This window comes from Nicotiana tomentosiformis, chromosome 7 (genome assembly GCF_000390325.3).
Source record: "Nicotiana tomentosiformis chromosome 7, ASM39032v3, whole genome shotgun sequence".
NCBI classification, from domain to species: domain Eukaryota; kingdom Viridiplantae; phylum Streptophyta; class Magnoliopsida; order Solanales; family Solanaceae; genus Nicotiana; species Nicotiana tomentosiformis.
Window position 1 is genome coordinate 104,421,246 of NC_090818.1, and position 17,618 is coordinate 104,438,863.

Here is a 17,618-nt window from a genome sequence, read left to right on the forward strand (position 1 = left end):
ACCTTGGACAGTAAATTGCTTGGAACTAGCCTAGTTAACAATTATTCTAAGTTCATATGGGTTCAACATCCGACTTCGAGTCACTATACTTACGTGTACTTGGGGAACTAACAAATTTCTGGCGCTGTTATCGAGAATAAATTTTCGCAATATCAAATTAATGATAAAACTCATGGGTGTTCCAGTGATCACTATGCGTCTGTTACACAACCCCTTAGAGGAAGAGTCAAACATGAGAAATAGCAGGTAGGAGAAATGGAGGTTTGGGCTCTAGAAGGATTTAGGGCTGCTCATATTTTACAATACATGCTTAGTTATAAATCGGATCAAATAGAGTTCACTAGGAAGTACTTGGTACTACAATCATTGGTGGAACAATACCTAATCCCAAAGGATTATCTAAATTAATTTGTTTATGCCGATAAAGCCTAAATTGCATCATAGGAATTAGAAAGAAAAAAAAAGCGTTCTTTCACATACTTATAGTCACTATTGTCACTTCTTTTTTGATTTTGATAGAGAAGTAAAGATTGTAAATACTGGTACCATACTTCAGACGATAACTCGTATTCACGATCTTGATGAAATAATAGTTGGCGAATTAATTGAAATTGAAGAGGGTACAACAGATATTGCTCTGAATTTGAAATCAAATAGCGTTCAGTTAGATAGAAACATATTTGATAAATACTGATAACTCTCGGATAAAGTATTAGAACGGAAAAATTCAGTAAAACTGAACTATTGGTTTTAAGCCATCTCTGACGATTAATCAGCAACTCGAAGTGATTTTCTTGATAAACCATAGAGTTCTCGAGATATTTTTTTATGAAGTTTTGTTATATCATGTACAACCAATTTCGGTTTAGATGAGTAACCTGACATATATACATCTACATGAATTAGCGTATCAACTCCTCAAACAGTACTATAAGAATCGGTACTGAACATTAGGCTTATAATTTTATCCCGAATCCAAATACAATGGGAAAAGATAAGGACCTAAACTTTTTTACTTCACACAATAAACTACTAATTTTGATTCAGACACGAGAATAATTTTTTCACATAATTAACAAGGAAGATGTTGAGACGTTCAATTAATTTGAGATTGAGTTGTAACAAATCTATGATATTATGATTAGGGGTGTCAGTAGATATTTAAAAATCGACTAAACCGACCGAACTGAACCGTACCGAACCGATTTTTAGATTGTTTTAATAAAATCGTAGGTTTTTATATATTTCTATAACTGTATCGATAATTAGGATAGATTTTTTATTTTAAGAAAATAAATCGAAAAAAAATTGAACTGTACCGAATAAATTTACATGTAAAAAATATATTTATATATTAAGTTTTAAAATAATCATTAAATTTTTTCATAGGACTTGGAATTATGAATACGGTTACAAGTCAAGAAGTAATTAAACTCAAAATCATAATTCCCAACTTATTATGTTACTCATGTTAAATCTAAATTATTTCCAGCATATTCACTAGCAAGACACAAGGTATTCTGGCGATTATGAATAGCAAAGTATAATGTATTGAATACATTTTATTTCGTATGATTTAGATTTATCTTTTTGAATATTTAATCTTCTCTAAACTTTATTCTTGAGTCGCAGCTTGGTTAATATCTTTTCACTCGTGTGAGTTATATTTTTGTTGTCTTTGCTTAGTATCTTTTATGCTATTGTAGAATAGTTAATTGATCTATATTCTGACCATCTTTCATGTTCTTAATCCATCACCCTTTAAATAGTAAAAATATATAGAAAGTTTTGTTAAGTCCTATAAAAGTACGTATGTTATTGTATTCTACTTCTACTACTTTAACATGACATTTAGAAAAATACCAAAAATTAACCGAACCGTAACGATACCGAAGAGAAACCGACATGATCGAGACGGTTGTGAAAAGTCTAATTTTGGTTATATATAATAGAATAACCGAAAAATTGGTATAGTACTAATTTTATAAAATAACCAGCCTAACCAAACCATTGACACCCCTAATTACGATACAAAATGTGATGCATGCATTGACTATTAACCTATCATTAAGAGAAATATGACAAGGATATTCAACTTATTCTCCCTTTTTGTTTTTTCCCTTCTTTTTTCTTTTGCTAGAGAAAGGCACGTAGTGATAACCTAATTAGCAATTGCTAAAAAGCCAAGTAACAATTGGACGAAATGGGCTCGTCAAGAGTTATGGTATGGATAAAATCAGTCTATCTTAACTAAAGGATAAAAAAATTATTATACCACCAAAGGATAGGGGAATTTACTTAGCTATACTATAATAGAAATTTATTTACCACTTTTCTTTATGTTCCTTAAATATTACATTCTCTATCTATATTTACTATTTATATACAAAATCTTAATAAAGAGAGCATCCCTTAAAATTAGAATGTAACTGATATAACCCCCCCTCCTCACGCCGCTCCCCTCCCCATCTCACTCTCATGTATATCTGTTATACAAAGCCCCTTTTTTTTATCACATTTTCAAATAGATTTCAAAATATTTCTTTCTCTTTCGTACAAATCAACCCAAATCTCTCCCTCTCCACACAAATCCATCAATATTATCTCCAAAATTGCAGCAACAAAGAGTTTTCCATTGACAATCATTAAAAAACTTCGAAGTTTTGAATTCAATATTTGGGCTTTACGAATTTGTGATTTGTTTGGATTGTGTGTTCTTGAAAACGATTGAGAATATATCTTGGAGTTTTATATCTCAATTTTGAGGGAGATTGGTTAAGTTTAGAGTTATTTTTAGGTAAAATTTTATATTGAATCTCGAAGAAGAAGTTTCTGAGTTGTATCACGATTGTATGATAATTGTATCATAAATGTATCAGATTTGTTTCATAATTGTATCGCAATTATTTTTTTTTTATCAAAGTTGTATTTGACTTGTATCTGATACATCAATACCTAAAACAATACCTTATACAATACTAATATAATTATAATACAATATTGTATCAGAATTTAAGTTTATAGTTGTAATTGAAACTTGAAGAAGATGAAGATCAGCATTGTATCACAATATTTCAGAACTGTATCACGATTGTATCATTAATGTATTTGTATCATAATTGTTGCATAAATTATATCACAAATGTATGATAATTGTATGTTAATTATATATGGCGACCAATAATTGTAAGTTTGTGACCAATTTTACATTTGAATTTTGTACGAGCCATTATCTTATTAGTTATAGTTTTGATAGAGTTTAACGATTTTTAAATTGTTGAAAAAACTTTTAGCAACTGATTTTTTTGTCATCGCATGACATTCTATGTCGTGTGTATAGGTTTCTAACTGCAAAAAAAAAATATTGCTATTATGAAATTACTTTTCTAATATTATAAGGATAATATGAACATATAATATGTATAACATTATATCCATTCAACCAAAACCATTCAACAACTGAAGCAAAATTATCAGCTTCTTGTTGAAGACATGCAACTATAGAAGAGAGAGAGAAGAGGAAATCTGCAAGATACTAGGACGCATGAAATGAGGAGAAAGGATATAATTGAATTCCTTAATTAAAGGCATTAATAATGGAATGAGAGCCTTTTAAGGGGGAATGTATACAATTTGAGAAAAATCTAGATACTTTTTGAAAAATATAAAACCTAGAAAAAATAAATTAATATGTTCATATTATAGTATATGTAGGAAAAACTCCCAAAGGATATGGTACAGTGGATGGGGTTGTTCCTCTTTTAACCAGAGGTGTCGAGTTCGAACCTTGGGTATGGAAAAATCTTTAATAGGGAGTGCTACTTCCCGAATGAGGCCCTACCTGGTACGAATTGGGATATAGTCGGGATCCAATGCGGGAAACCAAATAAAATATTATAGAGCACGTCTACCTTTAATTGGCCTCGAGTGAATTTGAATTAGTCGTAGTAGGATACAAGACACAGCGGGAAACCAAAAAAAAAAAAATGGGACAAACAAGACACTGGTCAACACAGAAAGCAAGAAAAAAAAATGGACCAATCAACTCAATTCTGCAATCTGATAAATTCTTTTGCCATCACACATCTGGAACTTGATAAAGATCATTTTACAGTATTACTATCTGAAGATAATTTACTCTTTTAAATTTTATAAAAACCCAAAACCACAGGCACCCACCTTTTTCTTTTGATTTCTTTAATTTCCCAAACAAATATTACAGTGCGATATAGTAGGTACAAGAATCTGTCTTCTGTGGCACAAGGCCCCCACTTTTACATTTTTCTTATTTTTTTACTTCACATATTTAGTCAACCACACCAATTTTTCTTGGATCTTGCAACCAAATTTTTGTGTTTTGGTCATCCCTAAAACCTTAATTTGCTGAAAAACATTCTAGATTTGATTTCAAACTCCAAGAAATTGACTCTAGAACATTTAAAAACCCAAAAAAGAATTGATTCAAGAAAGCATTTTTTGGGGGTTCTTGAACTGTTTTTCTTGGTAAAACATTTCTGGGTATTTGCTGATTTGGTTCAAAGATCTGATCTTTAATCAAGAAATCAACTTTTTTGTGATTAAGTTGCAGAGGGTTAGCTATGAATTTCAGAAACATGGAGGAATTTTGGCCTTTTTACATGAACCAACACTCAAAACTAGCAACAAGGCGTTGGCATTTTGTGGGTACACTTTGCAGTATCTTGTGCTTGGTTTACACACTGCTGTTTAATAAGTGGTTTGTGATTTTTGTGCCAATTCTTGGGTATGGCTTGGCTTGGTATAGTCATTTTTATGTTGAAGGGAATGTTCCTGCAACATTTGGACACCCCTTTTGGTCTTTGTTATGTGATTTCAAGATGTTTGGTTTAATGCTCACTGGCCAAATGGATAGAGAAATCAAAAGGCTTGGGAAAAGGCCTGTTTTACAGGTCTATTAATGCTTTTCCCTAAGCTCTCTTGTCTTTGTTCTATTGATATACTTGTAATTGCATCTCCAAATGCTTTTTGTTTCTGTTCAGATTTACATACTGATATTGGATTGTCTAGACTTGTATATAAATCTACTGTTTGTTGTGAACTTTGCAATGGAACATGTTTTTGCTATACTTGTGTCTTCCGTGATGATATAAACCTATCTAAATGCTTGAAAGATATAATTAAAGATGGTCAATGAAATGAGTGAAAACTATAGGAGACCAAGTTTGAAATCCTAGCTGCGATTAGAGAACGCTCAGATGATTTCTCTCTTCTGTCTAAGTCTTGGTGGACCCCTAGGTAACAGTGCTAGTAGGAGATGGCAGGAGATAGCAAGTACACAGTGAAATAGTCAAGGTAGGGGCAAGCTGGCCCAGACACCACATGTATAAAAAAATAAAAAATAAACTCCTATTGCGGATGACTTAAATCGTCTGAGCTATCAAGTAAGGGAGTGTAGCTTACTCAAAGATGATTCCATTTTGTTTGGAACTCAGTTGTTCCAATTGGAAAAGGGTCCTTTGCTTAGGTTCTCACTGGAGTCTTTTATATGTAGTGTTGAAATGTTAGATGAGTATGATTGTGAGCTTCTATGAGGTATTGCTTAGCTCTTCTTCGCGATCAAACCTGATTGCTCCAACTATGTGGTAGCTTTCACTTCATTCCTTAGCTTAGAGGCGAAACTAGGATATAGAGTTAGTAGATTTAAAGTTTGTGTGATATATTCTAAATACATAGAAGCATATTTATAAATGGTTGAACCGAAAGCAATGAGTTCAGTTGAACTTGTATAACCTGGCCTAGATCTGCATTGATCTTTCCTTGGCTAACCTGTTTGAAAGGTTTAGTAGCTCCCCTGAGCTACATACCTGCCTCAATGCTTCTTTAAGATCTTCTATTGTATCTGAACTGAGTTCTAATCGGCACTAATTTTTTAATTTTGAGGCACAAAGTCAGCAGAATTTGTTTTACCTTAACAGTATGTTTTCTAGGCGAGAGTAGATAGTCATTCTTATTAGTTCTTGGAATAGATAATTGGACATGGCCCAAACGAAGTCTCAATACCGTATACGCCTTGTCCTTTACATAGGGAAACTTACTAGTGCAAGTACATGCACACAACCTTCAATTCTTATTCAAGGATCTCTCATTCACTTCAAGGTCTTTGTAGTATCTTTGCTAAAGTAGGTTAGATATGCAGGATAAGCTATGAGGTAGACACAAAAACTTTAGAAGGTGTCCAGCTTTAAGGTAATTAGTTCTGTGGTAAACGTAATTTGCATGCGATGGCACTTCTTTGACAATCCGTGTAAGTTCGGCCTAGCAGCCTGCTAAGAAGCATTCATGACTTATATATATGTTTCAGACCAATGAGAAAGAGTACAGAATAAGGATTGATTTCATTGCATCAATTGTGGTGTATGTGTAAAAAGTTGCAGCAAAAGAGTGTGCTTGTGTGGAGCATGCCCCACGAAAAATCAGGCTTGAAGCTCTCACCTTATTAACAAGCCGGGAACTGACAGCTCAGGAGATTCATAGCCTGGCCAAGCTTCTCAAGAGACCAAAAGCACTTTTTTTTCAAAAACACTATTTTTTCTAACTTGAGGTGTTTGGCCAAGCTTTTTTTGGTGAAAAAAGTACTTTTGGGAAGAAGCAGAAACAGTTTCTGAGAAGCAGAAAAAAGTAGCTTCTTCCCAAAAGCAGAAGCAGAAGCAGTTTTGACTTTTCTTCTTACCAAAAATACCCTTAACAAAATATAGTATATACCAAAATAACCGTTAAACCTAATACTTAGGATATTAATATATAAATATTTCTTATTATTTTTAGGATAGCTTTCTAATATACAGTGACTTTAGGGGTGAATGTTTTTATATTTGTTGAATGATTTTTAATATATTTAACTTATATTAAAAGAATAAAGTACTTTTAAATTTTATTTTCAAGTTTTACTTAAATAAAATGAAAAGATTTAATTATTGCATGTAATAACAAATTCTTAAGATTATTTATTTACTTATAACATTAACTATTAAGTAAATCTATTCATGTCTTTATTCGTAATTTGATACTTAAAAGCACTTTTTGAAAAGTTTGGTTAAACACAAATTATTGCTCAAAAGTACTTTTCAGAGTGATTAGCCAAACACAAACTACTTCTCTCCAAAAGTACTCTTTTCAAAAGCATTTTAACACTTCTCAAAATAAGCTGATTTCTCCCGCTTGGCCAAACATACTATCAATCTCATTGAGTTTAATTCCTATTCTCAACCCATGACCAAGACGAGCTCGAACTTCCATTGTAACATCGAATATAATTAAACCGGCTGAGTGTCTAGTGACGGCTCAAACCCATTCATCACGAGATTCTCTGATTTAATTTAACACATCGTAAACTAGTTGCCACAAGAAAGAATGATAAGATCCTCTTCCATATTGGATATCTGTTTTGGTGGGAGGTCTGCATTGGTTGACATTTTTTAGGAACCAGGAAGTAGATACAGGCAGGAGCATTGTCCGGACAATTGTTTCAAATGTTGCTTTTCATAATTAAGAAACGCATATTGGATGGTTTGTAATTGCATGTTAGTAAAACAATATTTGCCTTACCTTCTCCATTGGCAATTCTTTAGGCCCTCTGAAGTAGCTGAAGTTTTTGCATGACTCTCAATGTCCCCCTGATCAATCCCATCTCCAGCCCACCACTTTAATTTTTTGGTTTCACCTCAACGCAAAATCGTTTAGGTCCATGTTTTGATTTGAATTGTAAAAAATGTTGGCACCTTCAATTGAAATCTCAACTGTAAAGAGAGGGAAATGATGAATTACGGGGTTTGATGAAAGAATCTGAATAATGTATAAACCCAATTCGATGTAAACTGCATTTACCTTCAACTTTCTCTTATTATCCATGTTTAGGGTATGATCTCAATTCAAGAAATCTTTTATCAATTCCAGTTTTACATCCCGTCGTTCTTTCAAGGTGCTTAACATTTTGAGATGCGTGATGCAATAATAAGATCAGTCCTTATTGGCAAAAGCATGAGAGGTGAACTTTAACATATAAAAGTAAAAGCACAAAACTTGTGAGGAACGACGGAAACAAACTGTTGTGTTCAATAAATAATCATTGTTTGCTTGAATATGTCAAAACACCATCTGTTTGTTACCCCTGGGGAAGGGTACAATGACAAACACCTCAGATTTTGTATACTCAAAATTCAGATTCAGATCAGATCAAGGCAATTGTCCCTTCTTCCTATTGTTCAACATATGTCTACTCACAGTTGAACAGCTGAACTTCCCCCACTGGCTTGAAAGGCGGTTGTCAGCTCAAGTTCCAGCAGGAGAGAATGCCTCAGCTTCTATAACCCACAACCGGAATGTGCCAAATTTTATGTGTATGCAACATTACAAGTTAGTGTTTCGCGAAAATGATGGTAATGGCATGGCCTCCTGTGGACGAAGAATGACAAGCACACCAAACATCCCCAGCATAGGAAGTACGAGAAGCCATTTTAACAGCTTATAATAATGAAAATGGAATGTCAAGGAAAAATCATCAGAGAAATATAGCCCGTTCTTGTCAACCATCTCCACCAACACAGTCCCAGCAGTCCTCACAGCAACAGTTGGGAGCATAATCCGATGTTTTCCAGGTTGACCAAATATTTTATTTTGCTTAATAGTTCTATCACCTTGGTAATTGCCAGGTACTAACAAACTCACCTGTGTCGTAATGGAGAAATAAAAAGATACATTACTAACTAGTGAGCAATGAGATGTTAATAGAAGACAAACTTTAATAAAAGGTACAGCTTTTTTACCGTGACATTATATGGAGCTTGAGACCCAGATGGATATCTGTATCTATCAAAAATTTCTATTTCAACCCAAAAGCTCTTGCCTTCTTCATCACGGAAAGCTCTTGATGATGGAGTTACATAGACTCCCTCACGATCTAATCGGTATGCAGCATTATTTCTCCCTTGGTTAGGTGATCTCCATGCCTGCAGTGCATATCATGCAGATATTACTAATCAAACAGCTCAAGAAACAACCAAAAGCAACCAAAATAAAAAAATAAAAAATAATCTTGTTGAGTACCTTGAGGGGATGATGTGGAGAAGGCGTCGAAAAACAGAAGACATTGCCATTCATGGTTGTCACAATAAGATCGAGGTCGTCTCCACCATCAACATTGTCAGCCAAGACCATGCTGTATCTGTGAGCAAGAGCAAAGAAAAGCACATTTTCAAATTACCTTTTAGAAAGAAGATTTTTTGTTTCCCTTTAAAAGGAGAACAGAAGAACAAAACAGAGAATCTAAGGACATCTTACGATGTTTCACCAATATCTACAACATCAGCACATGATGTAGGTCCATCTATGAGATATAAGTAACCATCAAATGAAGTTGTGACAATTGTAAGCCCTTTTTTCCTCTGTCCACGTTTGGTCAAGTCAACAAGAAGAACTTGATTCATCACTCTACCATGAGTCCTGTAAGGATATGGGCGTACAAACGAGCCATCCTTGCCACTAAGAACATAAATATTCCCAGAAAGTGTTGGAACAACGATATCAGTATGGCCATCCCCATCCACATCACCAACGGCAGGTCCCTGAGGTTAAAAGGTTTGCATGCATATCATACTCAGGCTAGTTGAAAAAATAAGGAGACAGGATACCGTGGCGTACCTGTGGAACAAGGCTTTTAAGATGCTTTTCCCAAATTTCTTTGCCCTGTGCAGTCCATGCAGCAATATTGCCATGCGAATCTGTAGTAACTAGTTCAATCTTGCCATCATCATTTATATCGGCTGCAATTACTGCTCCTTGGATTTCAGCCATTTCAAGCGGAAACTTATCCCTCACCTTCCCTGATACAGTAAGTGTTTTAGTCTTCAAACAGTATGATGATGCACAATAATATCAAACAGATCAGACTAAAGATGGATGCTCCTTGCTACTTCACATTCCATGATAGGCATGTCCACAACACAAAAGTCAACAGAAGACAGTCCCACCAATCAACTATTGTTGGTTACATCTGGAAATTACCCCAAGCCCATGGGCTTAATCAATCTAAAAGGAAAGCTAGCGGGAAAGGACACATGCAAGCTTTAGAAGAAAATGAAACGCATTACAATAATCATGACATAAAGGGGTATTCAAAGGTCGACATGCATCTCATAATGGAAAAAGAATCTCATAAACACCCAGGGGGGGCATGGGGGAGAAAGAGAACAGATATTTTACTTTTCAGTTGGATAATAATTTTGAAAATCTGAAGATCCTTAAAAGTATATTGCAACATGACAATAAGAAGATAAACACAAATGAAGACCGATTACCCTTGTGATCCAAGACATAAAACAAGCCATAAGAGGTCCCAACTAGAATGTCCAAATTTCCATCACCATCCAGATCAACTACCGTAGGGGAAGAATATATGTAGGCACGGAAGTTCCCCGTGTCAGTACTTAGGTCCAGCTGTTGAGTCCACTTGACTTGCTTGGTATCTAGATTAAAAACAACAATACCACCAGATACATATTTTCCAATGTCAATGTCTCCAAGCTCCTTTGAATGCTCTGAATTTTTATAGTACCTGTTAGATTAAATATCAATCAGCTGTGACATATGCACCAAACTAGACTTGCGAATCATTGCTGTTACTGCTGGCAGACACCTAAATGAAGCAAACTGACGGGTTGTTTTTGACATAAAAACTAAAAATACATGAGTTACTTTAAAGTTTAAGCACAATCTCAATTAGCAAAGATGAGAGACATCAAGAAATAGTGGCTGGGACACAAAGAGCAACCACTCAAAAGATCTTAGGCTCTAATAATTGCATTGCAATTTGCAAGGATATATGGATATACTGGCATATATAACCATAAGCCATTAACACAACCATGCTCATAGGCAGCTCACATATTTATATTTTAAAGCAATAAACCCACCAAATGCAGAAGAAGCCAGATTCATAATTCCAGCATGTCCAACGCTAACAACTACCAAAGGATAGATAAGAGGAAGCATTTCCCCCAAGGAAACATGTTTGGCAAGTGTTCATAAACATGTGTGGCACCAGGAAGTTTTGTAACTTTCTAATGACACAACAAACAAAGCAATCAGCAGCGGCATCAGAAACAGGGAAACAAAATACCAGCTATAATAGAGAACTTACTCATGGTCAAAGAAATAAGAAACTGCAACAATCATTTCTGACACCCCATCATTATCAATGTCCGCTATGACCTGATACAAATGATAAGACCCTTAAGGCTTTAAACACATCAGGATCTTAATAAATTTTTTTTTTTTTTTTGATAAGGTATCTTAATAGATATCTATTTTATAATCTGTCTTTGTAAAGGACTTACAGGTGTACATAAAACATGAGCATCAATATCCACATAATCCTCCAATTTCTCATGTTCTGGCTCCTGAAATTCTTCGTCTCTCCACGTGTCCTCATCAACATAATCATCATAGTCATAATTATACTCATCTGCCAGCTCATCACTGTCACGAAATAACTCAAAAGATGAATCGGCATCTGCTTCTAGGCCTTCTTCATTTTCCACAGTCGCAGCTCCAACATCTTTTGACCCAGAAGCACTTCCCTCAGATCTTTTCAAAACATCATCTTCAAGAAGTCTTCTTCCAGCACTGGTTCCATTCTCCAAATTGCTAATTTTCTCGTTTTCAGAACTCGGAATACTATTGTTCGAGTTAGCCATGTTAGTTTCTGCATCACCTAGACTACTATTTGTCCTCTTTTGGTCTTCTAAAGTAGACGAATTGTTATATGAAACTTCTGATGGCAAAGATATTGAAGCGTTGGATGCATCATGGTGGACTTCATTCAGAACAGAATGCGTCTCATTGTGAATTGCTGATGTAGTAGAGTCTGAATGGTTGCCACTGTGAGTGGACACATCATGACCTAAAAGAAAATTTCAGATCTATGATATGTTCTAGCATATAGTAAAAGTTGATAAAGGTCAAAACACTGCATTTCCACTTCAAGAGACCAAAGGGATTATCATAAGAAGGAAAATGTTAATCAAATGACATGCATGAGTATCTCCTGAAAGACAAAGGGATGATCACCCGTAGAAAACAGTCATCCCACAGTGGCTTGTTAAATATAAAAGATACATAAGACTGAAGTCCCCTTGAAAAACACTTAAATACTACAAACACATATAAGCAAAGGAAAGCACAGGCTCTCAAGTAACTAAATTTAAGGTACATGAAATATGATAAGAGGTCCAATTATAGGCGAAATGTTACCCAAGGTACCCAAATACAAGTGTCGAATACAAGTAACAAACAATGACGTGTGCCAGATGAAAGACTTCTATCTGTACAATCCAGAGTGTAACCGACAATCAATTTTGATTACCAGTACTTTATATTAACTTCCAAAGAAGTTTAATCGTTGCTTCTTCAGGCTTCTAACAAGTGTCACAATGCACTTGGTTAAGAAAAGATCACTGAGATCCTATCTTGGTTCAGCTTTATGATACGGAAATAATAAACAAAACGGGCATTCGAATGAGGAAAGAAAGGAAGCTCGAAAGAGAAATCCAAGAATTTACATGTTCCTTTTGACTTGCCCATGAAAGAGCAACATACTTACGGGCTACAGACTCCATCAGATGCTCCTGGATCAGTTGGTCATCATGGACATCTGGATGAGAACGGTCCACAGGGTCTGAACTCAAACCCACATGCCAATTTTTTTTAACCTTCAACCGAGGAATCTCAAGTTTATCAGACATCAAGTATCCTGAGACCCTATTCAGATGTTAACCATGTCATATTGAGTCGACAAAAATGTCTGCGATTGCTAAAAAAGGAAAATATTACATAAGATGACTTAGCATTACCTGAAAAAGAGCACCTCACCGTTGTAGGTGGCCAAACCTATCTCCCTCACTCCATCCCTGTCAATGTCGTACAGGAAAGGACTGGAATGAACAGTAGACTGATGAAAAGCTGGCCATCCTGATAAGGTGAGGTTATATCATTAGCAGAAACGTTATCCCATTTACGTGATTCTCTCAAATTTAATGAGTATCTAGAAGAATATTCATATAAACACATTATCTTGTCCTTTGACATTCCAGATTTGAATTCAGATCCAATTTATAAGCTAGATTGGGTGACTGTGCACCAGGTAAAGGGTGTTTCCAGTCTACTGTAGCCAATCAAATAAGTTTTCATTCAAAATTTACCTACAAATATTTGAAGTTACTCTCATTACCAGCTTCCCACAAATTATACCTGGTAGTTTATCTCCATCAGAACCTTCCAGAACTTCCAAGTAATGAACAAAAGAGGGAACTACAACCTCAAGCTTCCCATCACTAATATACAGATGGAAAAAGACTGTTAGGATGAACAAATGAGCCAAAAGGAATAAAATAAAGCAATTGCAATGATATTCTAAAACTTCAAAGACTCATACTCATCAAATTTGGTAGAACTAACATAATGGTACATTTTGCTCTTATTTTCCCTTTGGCGACAGGGGAATGGGCTTGATGACACATTCATTGACCATGTAAATCCATGGTGACCTCTATTATTAGTTAAAGCCACCCAGCAAAAAGAAAATATATTTGATTAATCTTTTTCTCTTACTCCGCAGTGCCATTGATTAAAACAAGTAGTTTATGACAATAAACACTGCAGCACCCTTACCATTCAGAGGCAGCGTTAAAGCAACAAATATACTGCATGTAAAACAACAAAGTAAATTACAGAACAAAAAAAAATAAGAATTGTATACAATGTTACCTGTTAATATCAGCAATCAAGGGAGAGGCATACACGCTAGAACTAACTTCTGTCTGCCATCTTAGCTCCAAATGCTGAGGGCACTGTGTATTCAACAATTCATCCTCATCTCTGCAGCATACATTTTAAAAACTCTTCAGTAGTTCTTTCATTGTCTTTTTGATATGTAAATGAAAAGAATTCTAAGCATTTTAACCATTCTTATGATGTCGAATAAAAAGCAGTAATACAGGAAATTAATAAACTAATCAACCAATCAATCTATTATGCCTCAATCCAAACTAGTAGGTGTTGGTTATCCTCTATATCCGTTCAGCTTCATTTATGCCCATTCCATTCCAGTAATAAATAATTCATCTTAAGGCATAAGAAGCATCTAAGATGTGAATTTGCCTTTGAAACGTAATTCGTAAACTGTGGTGGAAACAAAGGAGAATGAGAACAAAGAAATCAAGAAGTAAAATTAACTCATATGACAACAATGTGGATAAGAAAGTTAAAAAGTTAAGCCACCCAGTGAATACACCACATAGGTCAAGCCTTAAAGGAGAAGGCATCACAATAGATGTTCAGCATAATCAATTATTACTTTCACACATTTCTAGTTTTTGTATAGTATATCTATTTTTTAATAGAGTAAATAGTTTTATTAATAATAGACAAATTTCTCATATACAAGCCTTATACCAAAAAAGCAGAGAATATACAACATAATATGATTCTCTCGATATCCAATCTTCTATACAAACTAAAACTTCATTAGTACACCAAAAGAAACTAGGAGTGATAGGCTATTCTCAAATATACAGTCTCAACTTCATTATTATTCTCACGAGTTCCTATCTCTTTCTTAGTCTATTATTGTAAACTAAATGCAAATATGGCTAAAAAAAGTATGAAATTGATAAAAAAATCACAAAAGGAATAAGCAAAGAAATTTCGATTCAACAATAAAATACCAATGCAACACAAGTTAAAAATAAGTATTTCTCTTACAACAAAAATGAAGTCAAAATACAAGATATTTTTCATATAATTGAAATATACAAATTTTTAACGGATGAATCATCTAAACTGCAAACAATGCAAAACAAAATATGAAATTGACCAATTCACAGCTAAAACATAAAACAAAATTCTCATTAAACACTATAGAATACAAATGCAGCTAGAACTTCAGTATTACAGCAAAAATTAAGTCAAATACAACAAATTTTGCAAGTAAATAGAGAGGAATCGAAAAATTACAAATTTGGATAAGCAGTGGAATCATCTGTAGCTTCTCGTTCACGGAACTTGTTAGTCTTCGGTTCCTCCGATTGCAAATGAGAGAAATTCGACGAAAAGATGAGAAAACAGAGTAAAAGAACCCTAGTTTTCATCATCTAGATCGTCGGTCTGAATCGCAATTTTGATTCGCTAAAATTTCGAAAATGTAAAAATTAACTGAATTTGTGACGAGAATAGAAAATTTTTATTAAAACCCCAAAGTTAGGGTAGGGTAGGGTTAGGGTTTATTATGAGGATCTACGAGAGATTGAAGAGTGAAAAGAATTTTGGAGCTGAAATTTGGGAGTGCAGTGATAGTCAAATGCTTCTTCAGTTTAGCTTATGAATTAGAGAGTACCCCTTAATTTGGGTATATTTACAGTTTTAGGATACCAATTTTAGTTACTATTTAGAATTAGAATTTGGGGTTATAAATAAATTTTATTGAAATAGTTACATAATAGTACTATTTACAGTGTTTGCTAGTAATATAACTATTCTCTCCCATTTTTTTGGTGCACTTTGATTGAACACGAAATTTAAATATTAATAAATAATAAAAAGTTTTAAAATTATTTTTAAATATAAAAAATATCTTTTTTGACAAATTAATATATATATATATATATATATATATATATATATATATATACCACATAAATTGAGAATATACTATTTCTCAGTTTCTATTAATTAGGCATGACAATAAAATTTGAACAACCAATATGATACTCTTTTTGTTTTAACTTAAGTGATATAGTTTGATTCGACACGGAGTTTAAGAAAGAAATAAAAACTTCTAAAATTTTGTGGTCTTTACTATGACATAATATTTGTATGGCCATATAAACTTCTCATTAATATTAAAATGAGACGGTTAATTATTTTTAAATATAAGAATATGTCATTCCTTTTTAAATAGACTATTAAGAAAATAATAATAGATAAATAGATAACCATTTATCTATTATTATTACTTTGGTTATTTCCATTTTTGTCACTAATTAATACTCCATTCCTTTCAATTTGTTTGAACCTTTTTTGGTGTGCGAGTGTCAAAATGACTAATTTTTTATTAGAATTCGGATATAGATTCTTTAAAGTTTTTGAAAATTTTTACATATTTAGAAATTACGTAAAAGTAATTTAAGTCACAATAGTTAATAATTTAATATATTTTAAAACTATTTGCAAAAAATATGGTCAAAGATAACCTAGTTTGACTCCCCATTTTCATTATCTTTACTTAGTATTACTAGTATTATAATTAATATAATTTATTATTATCCGTGTTTTAATATTAAGTTGCCAATATGTTAATACTATTACTTTAAATAATTTTGCCACTAACACGATGGAGTAGAATTTTGAATTTGAACCCATAAAATTCAAATTCTAGATTTTATTACTAACTATAAAAGTTGTCTTCCTCTTCTTTCTTCGTCAAGTCCTTGTGAGGTTCAATCTGCTGAGGAACATGGTTAAGGATTGAATGTATGCTGCTGATCATTGTTGAAAAACATGGAGACTTCTGAGTAGTGAATACCTATGTTGAAAAATTATAGTAAGGTTTAACAAGATGCACTGTAAATGTTTGAAGAAATGTTCAATGAAATTTGCCTTTGCTTGTTTTAAATCTGATTTGCTGTCAAACTATAAGCACAATTCCACATAACTTCAATAATTTGTGATGGAGCTTCACCTTTAAAAGTGTCAAACTCCAGCACAATGTTCAAAATTTATCGGTAAAGAATTTTCGAACCCTAGGAACAAACCATGGGATTTAAATTGATAAATATTCAAACTTCAGTAATCAATTTTGGAGTTCTTCTGTATTTTAAGTAGATATATTTTTATTTAAATTTTATTTTCGCATTAAAAATAGTTATTTTTCTATTACATTTCAAATAATGGCTAAGAACTCATAGCAGGTCTAAATATGATCATCTCAGCCAATTTTTCTAAGTCTCTCTTTCTGCTATGGATGTTTAACGGGCGGGCTGGACACAAAAAAATCAGTCCGTCTATTTAACATTGCGGGCTGTTAGCAGGCTGTACTTTTTAGGGATTTTTTTTGTTCGTCCGGGATCGGGCTTAGCGGGTTGGACCGGGCTGTGCATTTTTTTTTAAGTAAATTTTATTTTTCTTACTCAATGTTATTGATACTTAAGTGTTTGTAAACTTTTAAGGCTTAGAATTAAACTTTGAAGTTTAAAGTTTTAAATTTGAAATTTGAATTTTATAATTTTAAAATTGAAATTTGAAAGTAAGTGGCTACAAAAAATTATTTAATAAGACAAATAGGCAATATGTAAGGATCAAGCTCCGAAAACTTTCATTTGATATTTTTATTGAATAATATATAATACTTCAAATTAAGTTGCAAGTTTTTTTTTGATTTTGTTATTTTTGAACTTGTAAAATAAAAGTTTACAACAATTATAAAAAAAAAATAGTACATCACATGCTTTGCATCATTTTGTAAGTTCAACCATGTCAACATGAGGTTCTTGATTTCCGGCATTGGTTGAATCAGAACCATACACCATTAT

General features: G+C 33.4%; 2 protein-coding genes across 2 annotated transcripts; one reads left to right on the forward strand and one right to left on the reverse strand.

Annotated features, from left to right (window-relative positions):
• Positions 1-4,098: 4,098 nt before the first annotated feature.
• Positions 4,099-5,103, forward strand: LOC104100992 (uncharacterized). The gene has a single exon (XM_009608391.3). It carries the CDS (start codon positions 4,599-4,601, stop codon positions 4,935-4,937), a length of 339 nt encoding a protein of 112 aa, XP_009606686.1. The 5' UTR covers positions 4,099-4,598; the 3' UTR covers positions 4,938-5,103.
• Positions 5,104-8,073: 2,970 nt separating this feature from the next.
• On the reverse strand, positions 8,074-15,370 carry LOC104100991 (protein DEFECTIVE IN EXINE FORMATION 1). Its single transcript, XM_009608390.4, has 13 exons — positions 15,046-15,370; positions 13,798-13,908; positions 13,282-13,364; positions 12,885-13,002; positions 12,635-12,792; positions 11,370-11,935; positions 11,174-11,244; positions 10,332-10,588; positions 9,676-9,857; positions 9,316-9,599; positions 9,082-9,199; positions 8,802-8,984; positions 8,074-8,703 (listed from the first exon to the last, which is right to left on the reverse strand). Exons 1-13 carry the CDS (start codon positions 15,180-15,182, stop codon positions 8,386-8,388), a joined length of 2,586 nt encoding a protein of 861 aa, XP_009606685.1. The 5' UTR covers positions 15,183-15,370; the 3' UTR covers positions 8,074-8,385.
• Between the last annotated feature and the right edge of the window lie 2,248 nt (positions 15,371-17,618).

Bases quoted from the DNA above. Each gene is read 5' to 3' on its own strand.
- LOC104100992 (XM_009608391.3), top strand. From the start codon at position 4,599: ATGAATTTCAGAAACATGGAGGAATTTTGGCCTTTTTACATGAACCAA.
- LOC104100991 (XM_009608390.4), bottom strand. From the start codon at position 15,182: ATGATGAAAACTAGGGTTCTTTTACTCTGTTTTCTCATCTTTTCGTCG. The intron at 13,909-15,045 runs GTAATTTTTCGA...TGTATGCTGCAG, and splicing joins TCCACTGCTTATCCAAATTT to AGATGAGGATGAATTGTTGA. The intron at 9,200-9,315 runs GTAAGATGTCCT...TCTTGCTCACAG, and splicing joins GTAGATATTGGTGAAACATC to ATACAGCATGGTCTTGGCTG.